The sequence below is a fragment of the Prionailurus viverrinus genome, chromosome B4, assembly GCF_022837055.1.
Source record: "Prionailurus viverrinus isolate Anna chromosome B4, UM_Priviv_1.0, whole genome shotgun sequence".
Taxonomy (NCBI): Eukaryota; Metazoa; Chordata; class Mammalia; order Carnivora; family Felidae; genus Prionailurus; species Prionailurus viverrinus.
In genome coordinates, this window is record NC_062567.1 from 60,799,413 (window position 1) to 60,814,627 (window position 15,215).

The 15,215-nt window shown below is 39.1% G+C and overlaps 1 protein-coding gene across 7 annotated transcripts in view; it reads right to left on the reverse strand.

The window, feature by feature from the left end:
• Positions 1-15,215, reverse strand: part of DENND5B (DENN domain containing 5B) — a 198,650-nt gene that overhangs the window by 17,533 nt on the left and 165,902 nt on the right. For 5 of the 7 annotated variants that reach the window (XM_047866470.1, XM_047866467.1, XM_047866468.1 and 2 more), the window contains 3 exons: positions 8,164-8,292; positions 4,796-4,917; positions 760-905 (listed from right to left, as the gene is read on the reverse strand). In XM_047866470.1, coding sequence (XP_047722426.1) covers positions 760-905; positions 4,796-4,917; positions 8,164-8,292 — 397 coding nt within the window. Of the gene's footprint in view, positions 1-759; positions 906-3,217; positions 3,224-4,795; positions 4,918-8,162; positions 8,293-15,215 lie in introns of those variants that run through there. The other 2 variants (XR_007153926.1, XM_047866473.1) reach the window with 2 other exon arrangements.

Consider the following 15,215-nt stretch of genomic DNA (forward strand, 5'->3'; position numbering starts at 1 on the left):
AGAGTTTATGTTCCACACCTGCTAGTCAAAGAAAAGACAAGGGTTTTAATCTTTTATATACAGGTGGCTGGCTGTGAGTCCATTAGATAAACAGGGCCAAAACAGGTTCTTGGGGGTGTTATGATGGAGTGGAAACTGCTATTCCATAAGGAATATAAAGAATAGAAGAGGACAGTTAGTGCTACTTCCCTCCTGAAACAAGAGCACATATTTGTCTTCTTCCTGCATGCCAGGATCAACCTGCATGTGGGCTCAGAGATAAGGGAATACTTCACCAGGTGAGACCTGAAAATGGACTACAATATTGAGAGGTATTTTTATAGAATTAATCTATAAATGCCACCATATGGTATACAAGCCAGAAGCATGGATGTATGTCAGCTCTCCTGTCCTTTTGTCCAGGTTCAGGCAGGGAGCACTTGACAGTCAGGAAGAGAGGAAAAGCATGGACTTGAATGCTCCCTACTTGCCCGGTTCTGTGCTAGGCACTGGGAATCATGGAATAGGACCTTGCAAAGTCCAAAAGTATTTCACTGAAAGTAGAAAAATACAGCCTAATAATTAAAATTAATCGCAGTAAAAATACAAAACAAATTATTGTGTTTAAAACTTTAGGTTTATATTCACAAAAATGATCCTGCATGCTTGAGTACTCCTTTATATTATTTGATTTGAGGAAAAATAAAAAAGCAAAACTGGAATCCTTGTGTAGAACTATGTAAGACATTTTCTGCTAAGAAAGGTATTAGCTGAACTTACCTCAAAAGTCATCTCAAGGAGATTTTTTGGAATCTGCATTACTCCCGTGTCTCCTAGCTCCCCTGATACACAGATCCAAGGATTCGATGTGATGATTGCATTGCTCAGCTTTTTGATGGGGATGATCACTGACCTATAGGGAATCACTGAAAGAAATCATGCTGAAGTTAATTAAAAATTACAATAAAATTCTCATGATACTGGGGCACCTAGGTGGCTCAGTTGGTTAAGCATCTGACTTCAGCTCAGGTCATGATCTCACAGTTCATGAGTTCGAGCCCTGCATTGGGCTCTCTGCTCTCAGTACAGAGCCCACTTCAGATCCTCTGTGCCTCTCCCCAACTGGCGCATTCTCTCTCTCAAAAATAAATAAACATTACAAAAAAAATCTCCTGATGCTATAACAAATATTTATTAAGGACTCTGTTGGCTTTCACAGATAGTTTGTTCTTTATGATCAACAAGTACTTAAAAAGAGGAGATCACCTCTTCCAGTCTAGAAATAGGAGGTCCAGTTTATAAACCACAAGTCCAACACTTGTGATGGCTTCCATGGTATATATGTCACCAGGTATGCATGGCATGCAGAGTATTACCGTGGTGATGTATATAACCTTGCTTTTCTTTCCTTTTTCCTTTAAATGCTTATTTATTTTTGAGTGAGAGACAGAACACAAGCAGGGCAGGGACAGAGAGAGAGGGAGACAGAGGATCTGAAGCAGTCTGTGCGCTGACAGCAGTGAGCCGATGCAGGGCTTGAACCCACAAATGGTAAGATCATGACCTGAGCCGAAGTCAGATGCTTAATCGACTGAGCCACCCAGGTGCCCCCATAATCTTTACATTTATAAAAAAAAATCTCAGGCATTAACACCAGAACTGACTGCTATATAGAATTTTTACTGCTTTAATATTTTATTTATTTCCTTTGTCTTTTGAAAGATTTTATTTTTAAGTAGTCTCCATACCCAACATGGGGCTCAAACTCACAACCCTGAGATCAAGAATCACGTACCTCACTGGCTGATCCAGCCAGGCATCCCTGCTTTAATGTTTCAATTTTGTTCCAAAATCAAGTACACATGAGCATGGCTGCTGATTTGGTTTCATATGCAAAAGGGGGTGAATGTCTCTTTGTATCCCTTTGTTGCTAATTTTCTTGGACAATGCTTCAGAATGTTCCCATTCCAATTTTACAGCACAATATGCAAAGCCAAGAGTAATAAACAATGCGATTCTGGACATAAAAGTCTATAAATCACAATTTGGAAAGCTATTAAGGTGACTCCCGTGCAAGGAGCCCTGGGCCCTGGGGGAAAGAACCAAGAGGTGGAAAGAGATCTGTGTGAAACCTCTTCCTTCTGAAGGCTCTTCAAAAGGGACACCACTAGATGTCACTGTCCTATCACTGCCTTTTGCTCAAACAAGGTAGGACAATTCAAAATAGACATTAAGCACTCCCTCCATTCTTTTAAAAAAGGGGGATGGCTCAAACACACTAACACATTTTTATCCCTCAGAGCCGTAGTTGTTTGTTTTTAAGCAAGGTACAATTTTTGTTGGCATCCTTGGGATTTCTACTCATTTAGTCATAAGAGGGGGTATTAGAACCCCTCCCTCCTTGAATGATCTACACACCCGATGACACACATTTATTGTACAAGGTGCCCAGATACAGCCTCAGAGAATGAGCTCACGGTTCAATGCACTCTTAGATGAGGAAAATGAATGGGATAAACGGTTCATTTCCCTAATTTTATATAGAAGACTTTCTTTAGGTTGGGCAAATAAAACCTCCCTTTCTGTCTTTTTATTTTAGCCGAAGGAAAGGAAAATGTCAGAGGAAAGGCCACACTTTCATGGTTTAGTAATCATCAGAATCAAATGAGTTTTGAAACTGAAAGCAGAAGAGGTTAGTGCAAGACTTTATTTTAGGTGCCAGAGGCTTCTCTCATTCCTTTCACTGAGAGGATTAGAAAAGCTACAAAAAAAAAAAAAGGGGGGGGGGTTAGGACCAGCAGTTCTGTGGCTGCAGAGACCACGGACTCACAACAGGGACTACGTAAAGTATCAAAGGAGTAATATTATTAAACTTAAACTATTTCTTTTTTAAAATTGTTTATTTTGAGAGAGCAAGCATGCAAGGGAGCACGTGCACATGCGCACTAGCAGGGGAGGGGCAGAGAGAGAGAGAGAAAGAAACCCAAGCAGGCTCCGTGCTGTCAGTGCAGAGCCTGATGTAGGGCTGGATCCCATGAACTGTGAGATCATAACCTGAACCAAAACCAAGAGTAGGACGCTTAACTGACTGAGCCACCCAGGAGTCCCAAACTTAAAAATATTTCTTTCATGAAGATCTTAATTCCTCAAATTCAAAGAGTTACTTACATGAAATATATAGATACAAGTAGGATCTTAGGAGTCCTAACTACCTCTGCTATTTCTTCTCTTTGAAAACTGTATATACCTTGTTAGCTTCTTATACTAGCAGTAACTTACTAAACTGATTGAAAGTTTAGATACTAACAGACAGTTGACAGCTATTACTGGTTGGCTCAATACCCATTTCAACTCCATTTTTTCTTGTCTGCCTCTGTCAGACACTAGAAAGCCAAAACCTGTAAGTTTTTGGCTAGTGAAATGTTATAATTATTGGGATTTGGGGGGAAAATTGTTTTCCTAGCACAGATTCTACCCTTTTCTCCTTGGCACTCTTCCTTCTTCCTGTTAGAAGGTGGACTGAGAACAGCCATCTTATGACCATGAGATGGCTAGCACCCACTGAGAACGGTCTAGGAAGAGAGGGACAAAGACCCTGGGTCTGTGAACATACTGTGGACTATCCTGAAACTTCTCATTATGTAAGAAATATAAAACTACCAATTTTCTTACAGCACTGTTTTCCAAGTTTCTGATTCTTGCAGCTAACCACAATTCCTAACTGACACAAAGTAAAAATTCTCCAAGTGAGGAAGGGGGGCCACTGCACATAAGAATTAGAAACAGTGGTAGCATGCCTGCGTGGCTGAGTTGGTTGAGCGCACCACTCTTGATTTCAGCTTAGGTCATGATCCCAGGGTTGTAAGAATGAGCCCCACACTGGGCTCCACACTTAGCATGGAGATTCTCTCCCTCTGCCTTTCTACCCCCACTGTGCTCTCTCTCTCTCAAATATTTTTTTTTTTTAAAAGAATTAGTAATGGTGAACAGAATAAATGCTGTAATTCGACTTTCTATCAGAAACACATCTCCAGTCAGCATTTCCTCCCTCTATATACCTACATCATCCAGTAAGGTCCTGAAGTCTTTCTGAATCATCAAAGTTTAATGATGCTCACAGTTCTATACGTTTATTTCAGTATGCTGGTTTTTAAAAATTTTATGTGTTTTGTGTAAGATACTGGACCATTTGTTTAATAAAACATTCCTTTTTTTTTTTTTAAAGAAAGCTCTAGATCCTACATGGGGCTTGAACTCATCACTCTGAGATCAAAAGTTGCATGCTCCACTGACTGAGCCAGTCAGACATCCCTAATAAAAGATTCCTTTTTAACATCCATCCCATTTCCTACTGCAGACTGGGCTTCCTGGGAAGCAGACTGTCAGAAATCTGCATGCAGGATGTTCCTCCTGGGATCACCACCCGAGGAAGAAAGCAGGATGGGCTGAGAGAGAAGTTAAGCTGTGATGCAGTCACAGTGAAGTCCTCAGCTGATCCATGGTAATTTCCAGGGCAGCCCTATGATCATCCTAGGATGTTGGCTGACCAGCGAGGAGGGATCATCTTGGGGGTAAGGTAGTTTGTTCTGGTGAGGACTCCCCATGGGGGTTGACAGCTGAGGGCCACCCTCCCACAGCACCCCTGGAAGCTGGGGCACAACCTTCATTCCAACACAGAGGTCTGGGGCCCACCTCATCCACAGTGTCTACCTCACTGAACTACCATATATCTCACTTTTCAAAGTATAAACTCTTATTCCATTTGTCACCTGAGCAACTCTTCACCTAATAATAATACCCAGTTCTCCAGACTTACTGATAGTGGTGAACACACTGGTGAAGCAGAAGTAGTCAACAGCATTGAGGGAAAGAAGATGGTAAAGAAACTGCTCTCTTTCTTCTTCACACCGTAGAAAAGCATAACGCTTATAAAGCTTCCTAGGAACGGGTAAGACAAGCACAAAATAATAGTATAGTTTTCATGCTTTTCATTATGTCTTGCATTAAAAATAAACACCTTCACTTAATCAGTATAGGTAGAAACTTTCACCTGGAAAGAAGAGACAATTTACAAAAATGCACATACAAATGGTTAATGACACATTTGTAACTTAACTAGCAATTAAAGGAAAAAACCTCCATGAATCCATTTTTGTCTATCAAACTAATAAAGATTTAAAAAGTGCTAACTGGTACTGACCAGGTTGGAGTGTGTGTGTGGGTGCAATGAATAGCCATTCTTACAGCTGATGGGGCTGAAAATTTCAGGCAAGTAGTTTGTTGGTAATTATTGTTTTAAACCAGTCATACCCTCTGACACATTAATTTTACTTTTAGAACTCTGTCCTAAGAACATAATGTGAAATATAGGCAAAAATTTACTCATGAATGACCACTAAAATGTTATTTTGTAGGGGCACTTGGGTGGCTCAGTCCACGATCTCACGGTTCATGAGGTCAAGCCCTCTGTCCGGCTGCACACTGATACCAAGGACCCTGCTTGCGATTCTCTCTCCCTCTCTTTTTCTGTCCTCCCCCCACTGGCATGTGTGTGCATGTGCACGTGCTCTCTCTCTAAAGAAATAAGTAAACTTAAAAAAAAAGTTATTTGTAAAAGGAAAGATATATTATGGCATATGCATACATTGGGATGCTATGTGAGCATTAAAAATAAAGTTTAGGAGGGGCACCTGGGTGGCTCAGTCGGTTAAGCGGCCGATTTCGGCTCAGGTCATGATCTCGCAGTCTGTGAGTTCGAGCCCCGCGTCGGGCTCTGTGCTGACAGCTCAGAGCCTGGAGCCTGTTTCGGATTCTGTGTCTCCCTCTCTCTGACCCTCCCCTGTTCATGCTCTGTCTCTGTCTCAAAAATAAATTAAAAAAAAGTTAAAAAAAAATTAAAAAAAAAAAAAGTCTTAAAAAAAAAGTTTAGAAAGAGTTTTAACAACACAACTACTACTAAAAATAGTAAATAATTTTTATTAAGCACTTACATTTAAGCACTTTTCCAAGTGTTTTATAGTTATTAATACATTTAATCCTCATGACTACTCCAATGAGGTAAGTCTACCAGCACTCTCACTTTATAGATGGGGAAAACAGAGACACAAAAAAAGTTAAGTGTCTTGTCCAAAGTCATTAGAAAAGTGAACAGTAAAGGCAGTATTTGAACAAAGGCATTCAGTCTTCAGAGCTTATGCTCTTACAATATAGTGAAATGTTTATAAAATGCTAAGCAAAAATAGGAGGATACTGAATTGTACATATAGTATGATCTTTTTTTTTTTTTTTTTAATTTTTTAAGTAGGCTCCAAACCCAGTGTGGAGCTCAACAAAGGACCTGAATGCACGACCCTGAGATCAAGAGTTAGACACTTAACCAACCGAGCCACCTAGGTGGCCCTCAAAACCCTTCTTAATCCCCTTGCCCTATTTGACTTTTCATCATAATGATCACCATTTATGTGATGTTATTATGTGTCTCCCTCACATGATAAATATAAGTTTCATGAAGGCAAGAACAATATTTGGTTCAAAACTGTCCCTGGCACCTAGGATAGAGCCTGATGCTCAAATATTTACTCTTTGAATGATATTGACTGAATGAGAATATGAAGGTAAGTCTTTATTTACATCCACAGTATCTGGTCATTTGTCTTCTTCATTTCTTTAGTCTTTCATTTTTTTTTCTTTTTCTTTTTGGTATATTAAATACATATAGTATAATCTTAAGTAAGAGAACATGCATAGAAGTACAGAAGAAAACATGTGAAATACTTGAGATTTACCTTTATGCAGTAGGAATTTATTCTTTTTTAACATTTTTTAAAATTTTATTTTTTTTATTTAAACTGTAGAAAATGTTTATTTATTTATTTTGAAAGAGAGAGAGAGAGAAAGATAGAGGGAGGGAGAGGGGCAGAGAGAGAATCCCAAGCAGGCTCTGTGCTGTCAGCATGGAGTCCTACACGGGGCTTGATCTCAGGAACGGTGAGATCATAACCTGAGCCGAGATCAAGAGTCACACGCTCTACCAACTGAGTCAGCCAGGCACGCAACATACATATATACATACATACGTACATATATAATGTATAATACATATACATTACATATACATATACATGTAATACATATACATTATACATGTATACATGTTATACATGTATATGTAAACTTAACTCTATGCCATATGCCACATATGTATGTAAACTTAAACTCTATGCCATATGCCACATATGTGGCTTGAACTCATGACCCTGAGATCTAGAATCACATGCTATACCTATTAAGCCAGCCAGGCACCCCCAGGTGCCCAACCTTTATGTAGTAGGATTTTAAGTGATCATTATAATTTTCTTCTTTGTACTTTGGCAACAGTGGCCATGAATGATTTATAATGGGAGGGGATGGGTAAGGGGAGTAACCAGTTTTAGAGTACAAGATCAGGTTCACAGGCTATAATTCACTTTGCATTCTTTATTAAATCTATTCTTTGGATATTAAAACTCATGGTAAGCAGTCCGATGCTGATGTGTACAAATGCAAAACTACAGAATGAATTGTTACCGTAAGATTCCAACACACTGTCAAGTTTGAGATCTTTGTTGAATTTTTTGCATACCTTTGCTCTAGAGAACTACGTCCTCAGCCTTCAAATTAACTCTAACGTGTATCTTATATGGATGATGTATTTAATCTAAGAAGGTTTCTTGATGCAGTAAAGGGAAACCTATCAAAACAGTTAACAATTAACTAACATGTACTCAATTGGTTTTCCTGGCTCTAAACTATTGAATGGAAGCACTGGCATGACTCTCAGAAGAAACCCGTTAATGTGGACTTTTTTTTCCCACTACTTCAGGTTTTGTTGTGATCTTTATAATATGATATAAATGGTTTACATAGATTCAACCTGTCTTTTGGATGTTACTGTCAGCCTGTGTGGATTAGTTAGTTTTCTGATTGAGAACAGAGCAATCTAGCCTTTGGCTGTGACGTCTGGTGTGCCCTCTCAGGTAAAATCAAACCATGGAGTGTCCAAAACACATGCCTGTTGGAAAGAAAGAATGCAGGTGCACAGAAATCAACAATTCATGCTGAAAAAGCCAGTTTGTCAGCTAATGCAATCTGCTTTGCAGACACACAGGTCACAGAAGCAGAAATGTCTAAGAGGCTATCACTTACTTGGTGAGTGGCTGGTTGGAGAGCAACTGCTTGAGATGCTGGGACAAGAGCTTCTTTTCTAGAGACAGTCTTATCCATGCCCGAGCTCGTCCGACGTCAGTCTTGATCTCACTCATGTTTTGAATATGCCTAAAGAACAGTAGCAACAGCAAAGATGTAGATCTTAAGGATAACCTTGAGCCGGAAGAGAACTAAAGAATTACAGCATTTTTCACAGAATATTTCTTTCAAACTTAGCAGAAGCAATGGCAATACGCACTTTATATTGATTAAATCCTTCAAAGGTTCCATCTGAATCATGAATTCATTATGACATCAGGATCACCATTACAACACAAGCATGCACAGACATCACCCTCAGATAAAGCATTTAACACTCATTTATTCAGATTTTTTATTATGTTCTTGTTTCAGCCTCATGGACCCCTATAAGCTGGCAGTTGGTTATTCCTGACCCTCAGGAAAATAAAAGTAATAAAAAAGGCTGAATATTTAAGTTTTTATTCAAAATAATTGGTCTCTAGTTTAACTAAATATCTGTCACAACTTTAATCCATTGAATTAGTTCAAGGTCCAAGTAATTTCTGGAAATGTATGGAAAATACTAAATCTTACTTTCCATAGCCCTTGAGGGCAAGCTGTACTGCACTTATAAATTCAAAATTTGTAAAAGACTTTGAAAATTGTATGGTCAAATTCCAACTGAATGTCACATGTATGTATAGAAGTCAATGCTATACTCAGAGGGACGTGAGTTTATTTTCCTAAATGGTTTTTCTCCTAAAGGGGAAGAAGTTTGGGCAGGAAGGGCAGGCCTAAGGGGCAGGGTAATTGTAAAACCACTACAGTGAGTCACTAAATTAAAGTTTTTGTGATTGTGACCCACCATCCTTTCCCTTGATTTTTTTTAATGTCCAGAATGACTCATCTTACCTATAATAAATATTTCAATGCACCCCTTTCTCTAATGAGTCTAATAATTCAAAATAAGGAATATTCTCCCTATAAAACACACATATTCTTTCTCTCCCTCTCTTTTTTAAAGATTTCATTTTAAAGTAATTTCTACACCCAACATGGGGCTCAAACTCACAACCCAGAAATCAAGAGTCACATGCTCCACCGAGCAACCTAGCCAGGCACCCCCTCTTTTTTTCATCTTTCCCCTCTCCCTCTCTCCTTCCCTTCCTCTCTCTTAATCCCTGGATCTGAAGATTTAGGCCCTCAAGCCGGAGTGCTGATATACGATCAAAGACTCTTGATAAGATATAAAGCATTATAATCACATTACACAGACACACTGAAGAGGTGGCTTAAAAACAAGTCAAAACGAAGAGTTAAAAGAAAATTCTGTTGCCATCTTTGTAGGGCTTAGCCAACCTCACCTCGTCTCTAAGAAGTTTTTTCAGAATGTATGACACACTTATTTTATTTTTAAAGGGCTAATACCAGTATACATGGTCATGAATGGAGGCAAGTCCCCTCTTAGACCCTGGTTCTTACTGATGGTAGTGGCAGTGGTGGGACACCTGACAACCCAGTAGGGGCCTAATGAAGAAGCACTGGCTGTTCCTCCACCCTGACATTTCCCAAATGATGACACAGCTGACCAAAAGCAACAAAGGGAAAATGCTCAGGCATTTACCACTTAAAGTTCTAAAGTATTTTCAAGGCACCCCCGTTGAGTGCAGTGTCAACTCAGAGCTCACATAAGTGAGGAAAGTTGATTCAAAGTGTAGTCACTGGAAATGAATCCACATTAGATCTGATAAGCACTTATGTGGTCTAATCTTTTCCTTAGTATTTTCTATGCTAAAACAGTAAAATTTACTAAAATAAGCTTTATGTTGGCCTTAAACAAGAATCTGGAGACATGGTAGGTTAAGAATGACAAAATGAAAATAATTGTAATTTGGAAAACAATCTATGTTTAAGGAAAATGAGAAGGACTGGAATATATAACATGCAATCTATCTTAGGTGGCAATCAGCATTCCCATCATTAAAGAATTTGTGCTAGTTTTTTTCTTGGGAGGAGGCATGGGGGTTGGGAGACAAGGCCACCAGACTCTTCTTTGCAAGCCCATCTTATTCACTGGCACCAGGGAAACAGCTGTCTAAAATACTGCATCCATAATATAATTCCTTTGTTCCAGAACCTTCAAAACCTCACAGGATATAGTCTGAACTGTGCAGACTATACTTACTACCCCTCAGTCTCAATATATCCTCTTATTCAAAAAAGTTCCATTCCAGGGGCGCCTGGGTGGCGCAGTCAGTTAAGCGTCCGACTTCAGCCAGGTCACGATCTCGCGGTCCGTGAGTTCGAGCCCCGCGTCAGGCTCTGGGCTGATGGCTCAGAGCCTGGAGCCTATTTCCGATTCTGTGTCTCCCTCTCTCTCTGCCCCTCCCCCGTTCATGCTCTGTCTCTCTCTGTCCCAAAAATAAAATAAACGTTGAAAAAAAAAAAATTAAAAAAAAAAGTTCCATTCCAGACAACTGACTCATAAGACTTTGCATTCCATTACCTGCTTCCCTATTTGATTCTATTCATGTTTGAGATCCTAGCTCCTTCTAGATTGCTTTCCATGACCATCACAGCCTTCAATGACCTCTTTAATTTATGAAACACTATAGTCTAACTTACATTTACCATGTACTGCTTATTATTACTTTTATCATTTTCTCTTGGTGTACATGTTTCTCAGCTTACAAAAGCTCCTGGGAAAAGGAGCCCCACGATTCCTTAGCAGCCTTGCAGCCTTCTTTGTACCCCATAGGGCCTAGCACATAGTAAGAGCTCAAAAACTCTGCTGCTTTGTGAATCTATATCTAACTCTATGCTTTAAAACAATTTATACGCATTTTGTTATTAAACTAATCCAAATCTATTAAAAATTTGCTGTGTAGTTATATGCCATTTGGATCTACTTTTAATTGGAATAATTTATTATAGATGACTATAATGGAATTCAGCATAATATTATACAAGTATTACTTCCAAAATAGATCCTGTTAATTCACAGAAAAGCACATATGGTATGGTTTAAATAACTTATTTACTTGATTTATTCCTAACTCTACTATAAAGCTTTCTAATTTAGAAAAGTTTCTGTGTACCTTGTCTTATCTGACTGTCACAAAAACTAGTCAGAGGGAGATCATCATTATTTCACTTTAAGGGTGAGAAAATGGAGACTAATTGAGACTAAGTGATCCAGTCAAGGTCACAGAGATAATAAGTATTATTCTAGACATGTCACCCATTTTCTATCAATTACTTCTTTCTCACACTCACATTCTTGGAGAAGCTCCCCTTCCATAGACCCAGAAGACACAACTCCACTTACCACTATGATCCTAATCCTTCACTAAAATGGACTGAGTAAGAGGAACATCCCTGATCTAAACTGAGTTCACTGGATTTTCTCTCAGAAACTAGGAATTTGTATACTGGAAAACCAGGTTAGTTTTTGTTGAATGCTAAAAATAAGAAAGGATGTTAAAGCCAGGGCTTGGGCCTGTACACAATAAAACAGAAAAAAAAAGGCAAGGCAAAGGAGGGACAGGGAGGGGAAGATGAGCAGATGTGAAGGGAGAAACAGAGATGATTTGCTTTCAGTGAGACAGTGACAGTAACTTGTGACAAGATTTAGCAGTCACAGTTCCTATTCTTGGATTCTGGAAAACACTTTTATATATCTCCAATAAATCCATTCCTTTTTACTGAAGCTAGTTTGAATGGGCTTCTGTTCTCTAAAACCAAATGATTTCTAAGAGTGGTAGCAGCTACATTTTAATCCACATTTCCTGAGTCTAAAACCAGTGTTTACTTCCACTGTATCATTAACAAAACCCAGTTTTATTTGTTATTTTTAAACCCAGCATTATTTTTTAGATAAATTAAGGATTGGCCAATTTTAATTTAAGCTCACATTCCGTACAGACATAAAAAATTACTCAAAATATTCCTTCCTGGGGTAATGAAATCAATAACCACTTAATTTTTTTATAAATTTTTTTTTCAACGTTTTATTTTATTTTTAGGACAGAGAGAGACAGCATGAATGGGGGAGGGGCAGAGAGAGAGGGAGACACAGAATCGGAAATAGGCTCCAGGCTCTGAGCCATCAGCCCAGAGCCCGACGCGGGGCTCGAACTCACGGAGCGCGAGATCGTGACCTGGCTGAAGTCGGACGCTTAACCGACTGCGCCACCCAGGCGCCCCAATAACCACTTAATTTTAGTGTAGAATAAAGCAAGAGACTCACAGGGACCTATGCACATATTATTAGTAAAAAATGATAAAGGAAATAGCTAATTTGCCCTCAGATAATTTATTCCCATCTTTTCATATAAACAGAATTTTTCTAGGATTCACTCAGACAGCCGGTTCATTTGTTTACATAGTCAGAATACCCAGACTTGGATTACAGAACTTACAGTCTCCTTGGTCATGTAATGTTCTATGGTGCTCCTCAACATTAATTACCTTGTCATCAAGAATAAAAGTATTTGAATAGCTAGATGACATGTACATGGTTACTCTGGAAAGAAATCTTTAATACTGGTAACATCATAATAATACTTCTCTTTTCTATGTAGATAATCTATACACTTCTTTACTATCCCCAGCCTTTCTCTATGGAACTAAAAATCATTCTACAACTGACAGTGTGGCGATACTTGGCATTCACGATGGTCTTGCAGAATTGTTTAAGATACCAAGACAAACTGGATAGCCTTCAGATGAGTCTATCCTGGACTCATGCCAGCTACTAAGCAATTTGGTGCCAAGACTCTTGACAAGTAGCAGGACTCAAAGTGTCAATGTCTTTGCCTCAAGAGATAAACCTGGAAAGACAGGAGGTACCAACAAAGACATGTGCCCAATAGAGAACACAGACTCAGAGAGGTACACTAATCTTGGAAAATACGTTTTTTCTTTAATTGTCTAAACTGAAAGAAATCAAAGTTTAGAATATTACTTGGGTGTTTTTCCTGAAGGAAAAACATCTATGTCAGCTATCTAGGTAATGATTAGGGACTAAAATGAAGCACTTGCCAAGAACCTAGAAACAGGGAAATAATCCTGTCCACTAAGAGTTAAACTCTAAAGTAAATATATCATGAAAAAGAACAACAGTGTATAAAACGTCATTTAAAGGAGGCAGAATGGAAGCAGAGAAGAGGGAGAGACAGCCATGGGCAGTGTTTTCTCAGGGGCTTCCTGAGATGCTATTAGTCCCATGAGCATGAGGATCAGTAGCATGGAGCTGGATGATTAGGCTTCCACATCTCTTCTTTTGAAGAGAGCAAGCAGTCTTCCGATTTTTATCTAGCTTCCAGGCAGAGAATACCCGTATTGGTGAAAGAGCATCAAGTCATCTGGTTGGGGAAATAATGCTCTCGTTTCACAGGCAGAAAACCTGGCACCCTGGTGTATTGCTGGTAGGAACGTAAAATGGTACAGCCACTGTGGAAAACAGAATGAATGGTGGTTCTTCAAAAAATTAAACACAGAATTACCATGTGACCAAGCAATTCTACTTCTGGGTATATACCCAAAAGAACTAAAAGCAGGACCTGAACAGATAACTGAATACCCAACATTTATAGTATTCACAATAGCCAAAAGGTGGAAACAATCCAATATTTACTGTTAAAAAAAATGGGGTATATATATATAGAAGATGGAATATTAATATTTAAAAAAGAAGGAAATTCTGATACAGGTTGTAACACAGATTTAAACATTTTGATAATGAACATTAAAAAGAATGTTTAAGGGTACCTGGGTGGCTCAGTCAGCTAAGTGACTTCAGCTCAGGTCATGATCATGAGTTTGAGCCCTGCACCAGGCTCTCTATTGGCACAAAGCCTGCTTCAGATCCTCTGTCTCTCTGCCCTTCACCCCCCCCCAAAATATATTAATAAAACACTTTAAAAATATTCATTTTTGAGAGAGAGAGTGAGTGCACGCATGTGTGTGCATGCATAAAAGGGAGAGGGGCAGAGAGGAGAGAGAGAATCCCAAGCAGGTTGCATGCTGTCAGCACACACCCCAATGTGGGGACTGAACCCATGAACTGTGAGATCATGACCTGAGCCAAAATCAAGAGTCAGATGCTGAACTGACTGAGCCACCCAGGTGCCCTCATAATGAACATTTCAAAAAATACACGAAGTGAAACAAACCAGATGCAAAAAGCATGATTTGACTTAAATGAGGTACCTAGAATAGTCAAATTCACAGAGACAGAAAATGAAATAGGAGTGGGCTGCCTAGATGGCTCAGTCAGTCATTTGAGCATCCCACTTTGGCTCAGGTCATAATCTCGCAGTTCATGAATTTGAGCCCCGCACGGGGCTCTGTGCTGACGGCTCGGAGCCAGGAGCCTACTTCAGATTCTGTATGTCTCTTTCTCTCAATAATAAACAGACATTTAAAAAAAAAAAAAAGAAAGGAAGAAAAGAAAATGAAAACGTGGTTACCAGGAGCTTGGGGAGAACCAAGAATAGGGAAACATTTATTGTTCAATGGGTACAGAGTTTCAGTTTGGGATGACAACAGAATTCTGGAGATGGATAGTGGTGATGGCTGCACAATAATGTGAATGTACTTAATGGGTGTGTGTGTGTGTGTGTGTGTATATTCATACATATAGTCTTTCTTGTGATTAAAAAAATTTAATTCCAGTAAAACACACAGTGTTATATTAATTTCAGTGTACAATATAGTGATTCAACAATTCTATACTCGGTGCTCTTCATAAGTGTACTCTTAATCCCCTTCACCTGTTTTACCCATCTTCCCACCCACCTCCCCTCTGGTGACCATCAGTTTCTTCTCTATAGTTGAGTCTGTATTTTTCTGGTTTGTCTTCCCCCCCTGCCTTTGTTCATTGGTTTTATTTCTTAAATTCTCCATATGAGAGAAATCACATGGTATTTGTCTTTTTCTGACTGACTCATTTCACTTAGCATTATACCCTCTAGCTCCATCCTTGCTGCAAATGGCAAGGTTTCATTCTTCTTTATTATTACCTCAAC